General features: G+C 62.8%; 1 protein-coding gene across 3 annotated transcripts in view; it reads left to right on the top strand.

The window, feature by feature from the left end:
- Positions 1-3,307: 3,307 nt before the first annotated feature.
- Positions 3,308-4,861, top strand: part of LOC107325471 (nuclear receptor subfamily 2 group F member 6-like) — a 17,448-nt gene continuing 15,894 nt past the window's right edge. Inside the window, exons 1-2 of one of the 3 annotated variants that reach the window (XR_004305449.1) lie at positions 3,308-3,974; positions 4,254-4,694. Coding sequence is in view for 1 of the 3 variants with exons in the window: in XM_032441005.1 (XP_032296896.1) it covers positions 3,730-3,974; positions 4,254-4,269 (261 nt within the window). In the remaining 2 variants the exon portion in view is untranslated. Of the gene's footprint in view, positions 3,975-4,253; positions 4,752-4,861 lie in introns of those variants that run through there. The other 2 variants (XR_001559683.2, XM_032441005.1) reach the window with 2 other exon arrangements.

Here is a 4,861-nt window from a genome sequence, read left to right as displayed (position 1 = left end):
ACAGTGGGGCTGTAGGGATGCACAGTGGGGCTATAGGGATGCACAGTGGGGCTGTAGGGATGCACAGTGGGGCTATAGGGATGAACAGTGGGGCTATAGGGATGAACAGTGAGGCTGTAGGGATGCACAGTGGGGCTGTAGGGATGTACAGTGGGGCTGTAGGGATGCACAGTGGGGCTGTAGGGATGTACAGTGGGGCTATAGGGATGTACAGTGGGGCTGTAGGGCTGCACAGTGGGGCTGTAGGGATGCACAGTGGGGCTGTAGGGATGCACAGTGGGGCTGTAGGGATGCACAGTGGGGCTGTAGGGCTGCTGTCTCGGCTGGGACCAGGTTGCCTCATCGTGGGGTTCCGGGGGGGCCATAGGCAGTGGTGTGGATGGGCTGACCCATGGGTTGAAGGTCAGGGCTCCGTGCTCAGACCCCTTTTCAGATTCAAATGTTCTCCTGGGGGCTTTGTGCTGGGGTCAGGCTTCACCGAGAGCCGTGTGAAAGGGTCGGGGCCTTCGGGCAGCTTTCATGTCCCGGCTGCTGGGAGGAGGGGGGGCACAAACAGAACCCCAACCCAGGGATGAACCCCCCAACCCAACCCTTGTGCCCCCCTAAGAACGGGGCAGCAGGACCCCATTGCTTCACCCACAAACCTGCAGCTGCTCCAGTGGTGCTTTGCAAAACTCAGCTACCCCAGGACCCCTCCCCAGGCCTCATTTGCAACCCCAACACCCCAAAAGCAGGACCCAGTGTGGGGCTGCAGCCATTCCCATGGTACTTATAGGGGGGAGGGGGGGCCACAGGGCTGGGATCTGTGCATGGCAATGGGGAGCGCCCCATGGGTGCAGCAGGAGGTGGGGGAGCAGCGACTCCTGGCCCCTGGGGAGGGAGTGTCCAGCAGAGCTGGGGGTGTGGGATCTGATATAGCCCCAGGAATGCAGGGCAGGGAGCTGCCTTCACCGTGGGAGCAGCTGGTGGAGGTGGGGGGGGGGGTAGCTCCAATATGGGGCTAGGGGGTGAGGAGGGGTTGGGGTCTCCCTGTATAGGGGTGGGAGGCAAAAGTGGGGGTTGTGGGGCCCCACATGCATGTGTGTGCATGAGTGTGCATGTGTGTGTATGAGTGTGCATGTGTGTGTATGAGTGTGCATGTGTGTGCATGCACCACATGCAGCTGCAGGTGGAGACTTGCAGCCAGATCCAACGTGGTGCTGCAATATGGAGCCCCGCGACCTCTCCTTTATGGCCAGGAGATGGGATGAGAACGGGGTCTTATGGGGCTGCGTGTCCCCATTGGGTTCCAAAAGCAGGGATGGATGGATGGATGGATGGATGGATGGATGGATGGATGGATGGATGGATGGATGGATGGATGGATGGATGGATGGACTGATAGACAGGGCTGCTGGTGGAGCTGCACTGTGAGCCCTACTGCAAGGAAATGGGGCAGTGATGGCATTGCAAAGCCAGCACAACCCAATGGGCACCGATTGATTTCTCATCCTCCAGATCAGAGGATGAAGAAGGGGAAGGTTGGAGGGGGAAACAGCAGCATGAAATGCATTGGCACAACACAGCACCCACCGGTGTGGAACCAAGCGGCACCAAATGAGGCGGCCCGGAGTCGGGAAGGTGGGAGGGGGGTGGGGGGACTTCGGACTGGAGGTGGTGGGTGGGTGGAAGGGGGAGGGTCTTTTGTGCCGCGTGAAGCAGCGAACGTCAGGGGCGAGAGGAGAATTCCTGGAAGATCAAAACGACCTTCAACCACTGGACAACCAACCGTCTCAAAACGAAACACTGTGCTCCCACGGGGTTGCGCGGCCAGCAATGGGAGGGGAGTGGGAGATGAGGAGGAGCAGTCACAACTACTAAGCTAGGGGGGTGGGGGGGGAGGATCCAATTTCCTTCTTTGTTCCTGGCATTATATATTTTTTGCAGGGGGTGAAGGGGGGGGGGGAGGCAGGGAAAGGGCCATAAATCACCGGCTGACACAGGAGAAAGGAGCTGCGGGGATGGCTGCAGGTTGGGGGCCGCCCCCAAGACCCACCCCCATCCCCCTTACCCCCAAACCCCCTTCCCCTGCAGCAGCCCCCAGCCCCATAAGGCCCAATGCCATCCCACAGCCCCGCTGTGTGCACGCAGGTACCGCGTGAGCTCGGATCCCTGCAGACAGGAGGAAATGGAGGTTTTATTTATGGCCGGAGCTGCCACCCGTCTCCCTCTGCAGCTCTATGGCCTTTGCTTTGCTTTGCTTTGCTTTGCTCCATTTAGTTGTTTTTTCTCTCTTCCCTTTAGGGCTGGAAATGCCGGCCGTGCCAACCAGCATCTCCAGCCCCATTCCCTGCAGGGTCCCCCCCCAATGAGGTGTGGGATGCATTGCCCTGCTATGGGGAGGGGGAGTGAGTTTGGCCCCGAGGTGAAAAGCGAAGGCGCAGCCATAGGGCTGTCCCACGGGCTGCCACCTCTCCATGCAGTTTATTCCTTGATTAATAATTAACCAGGAGAGGCACCACGGGCACCCCCAGCCCACCGGCCTTGTGGGGGCAGCTGACGAGCTCCAATGGGGTTGACTTCATTAATGAACCACACGTAGGTGTAGGGCTGCATACAGGGACCCCAGCACTGCAGGACCTCATGGCTGCATAGTCCCAATGCTGTGCCCCCCCCCCATGTCCCTGTGCCCTTTTGCCCTGTCCCCTTTCCACCCCCCGTGTCCCCATCCCTTTGTCCCATTCTGTCCTGTGTCCTTCTCCCCATCTCAGTCCCACAATCCCCCCCCCGTGCCCTTCTGCCCTCTGCCCCCTCCCACCCCCATCCCTGTGCCCCTCCGTCCCTCCCTTATCTCCATCCCCCTCCACCCCGTCCCGTCTATCCCGCTGCGTCCCCATTGCGTTCATCCATGCGGGACCGATTCCCGCAGCCTCCCCCCCTCCGTTCGGCCCCGATCCCCCCCCCCCAATTCCCGGAGCACTGCGGGGACGGCCCCGCTCCCCCCTCGGTGCTACAACGGATGGGGTACAAAGGGGCGCACGGAGGCGGTGCGGGGCTGTGCGGGGCTGTAAGGCCGAGGATGGGGTGGGGGGGGAGGATGGGTTGGGGGGGGGGGGAGGGGGGGGCATTGGGGCAGGACCCGGCGGGCGGTGAGCGGAAGGGGAGGAGGACGGGGAGGAGCATCCAGGGCGGCCACCGCGGCAGCGGCTGAACTTTGCTCTTTCACGGGAGGCGGGGAGAGCCCCGGGGGTGCGGGGAGCGGGTCCCGCCGGCCCGGCTGCATGCGGCGGCGGCGGCGGCGGGGCCCGTAAGGGAGGGGGGGGGGTCGGGTCGGGGGGGGGGGGGAAGGGGGGCAGCGCCGCCGCCTCCTCCTCCTTCTTCCTTCCGTCCGTCCTTCCGTCTGTCCGTCCGTCCGTCCGTCCTCCCGGGGCCGCACGGAGCGGGGCGGCGTTTCCCGCATGTTCCCCGGGGGGATGCTGCGCTCCGCGCCCCGCTCCCGTCGCAAAGTTTGCACGGGGCCCCCCCGCTGATCCTTAGCGAGCAGAAAGGAAAGGAAAAAGGAAAAAAAAAGGGGGAGGAGAACGAGACCCAAACAACCGAACAACAAGAGCCTAAAAATACCCCCCCAACCCCGCTCTCTACCCCCTAAAAGGAGCAAAGCGAAGCAAAAAACCGATCGAACCCACGGCAGCCCTAAGGAAAGAAAACTTGCCGAACTCGCTGCGCTCCATGCGGCGCTGACCCGCAGCCATGGCCATGGTGGCCGGCGGGTGGGGAGAACCCAACGGCGGCGGAGGAGCGGCGGAGGAGGCGGCGTCCCCCGCGGGCGGCGGTAGCGACGCTGAACACGGCGAGGAGGAACGACCCGGAGCGGCGGTGGATTGCGTGGTGTGCGGGGATAAATCCAGCGGGAAGCACTACGGCGTGTACAGCTGCGAGGGCTGTAAGGGTTTCTTTAAGCGCACCATCCGTAGGAACCTCAGCTACACCTGCAGGTGGGTGAGGAGGGGGCGGCGGGGGGCTCACACCGGGGGTGGATGTTGGGTTGCGGCCCTATAGGGGCCCGGGGATGGGCTGCACCGGAGCCCCGACGGCGGCACAAGGGTGGTTGTATTGGTACCACGGGGATGGCCGGACCGTGGCCCCGGGGGTGGCTGCATCGCGGCCGCACGGTGGCTCTGCGGTGGTTGCCGGTGGACCAGCCCCCTCCATCCCCATGTGCCGGTGTCACCGTTGGGCCTCATCACCGGCTCCGGTGTTCATTGCCCTTCCAGCATTGAAACGCACTGAGTCACTCCGGACACGGCTGTGCTGCCCCACGAACAGCACTAGAGCTGCTTTATCCACAGGTTCTAAGGGTTAAACGCGGATCTTACCCCATCCCCAACCAACTTTAGGGCTGCCACAACTCCAGCAGTCTCACATCCCCCCCCAGCTGTGTGCTCCGTGCACCCACAGAGCCCTGATCCCGCAGCACGGTGCCCCCCATTGAACAACCCACATGTGGGTGCTGCCGACTCTGACCTTTGCAATAGGGATGGGAACAGAGCTGCTCCTGCTTTGCCTCCGTCCCCTGTGCTGCTTTGCTCTGCTTTGGGTGGCCTACATTCCTCCTCCCCCGCGCTCAGCATCTCTGCTCCAGCACAGCGGTGCAGATCAGCATGCAGGGATGAAGGCACACAGACCCTGTGCTCATCCCCTCAACCTTCTTTAGGGTGGGTTCCCCCATATCCCCCCCTTAGGTTGGGTTCCCCCCATATCCCCCCCTTAGGTTGGGTTCCCCCATATCCCCCCCTTAGGTTGGGTTCTCCCCATATCCCCCCATTAGGATGGGTTCCCCCATATCCCCCCCCTTAGGTTGTGTTCCCCCATATCCCCCCCT

The sequence above is a fragment of the Coturnix japonica genome, chromosome 28, assembly GCF_001577835.2.
Source record: "Coturnix japonica isolate 7356 chromosome 28, Coturnix japonica 2.1, whole genome shotgun sequence".
Lineage (NCBI taxonomy): Eukaryota > Metazoa > Chordata > Aves > Galliformes > Phasianidae > Coturnix > Coturnix japonica.
This window is presented reverse-complemented; position numbering and strand designations above follow the sequence as displayed.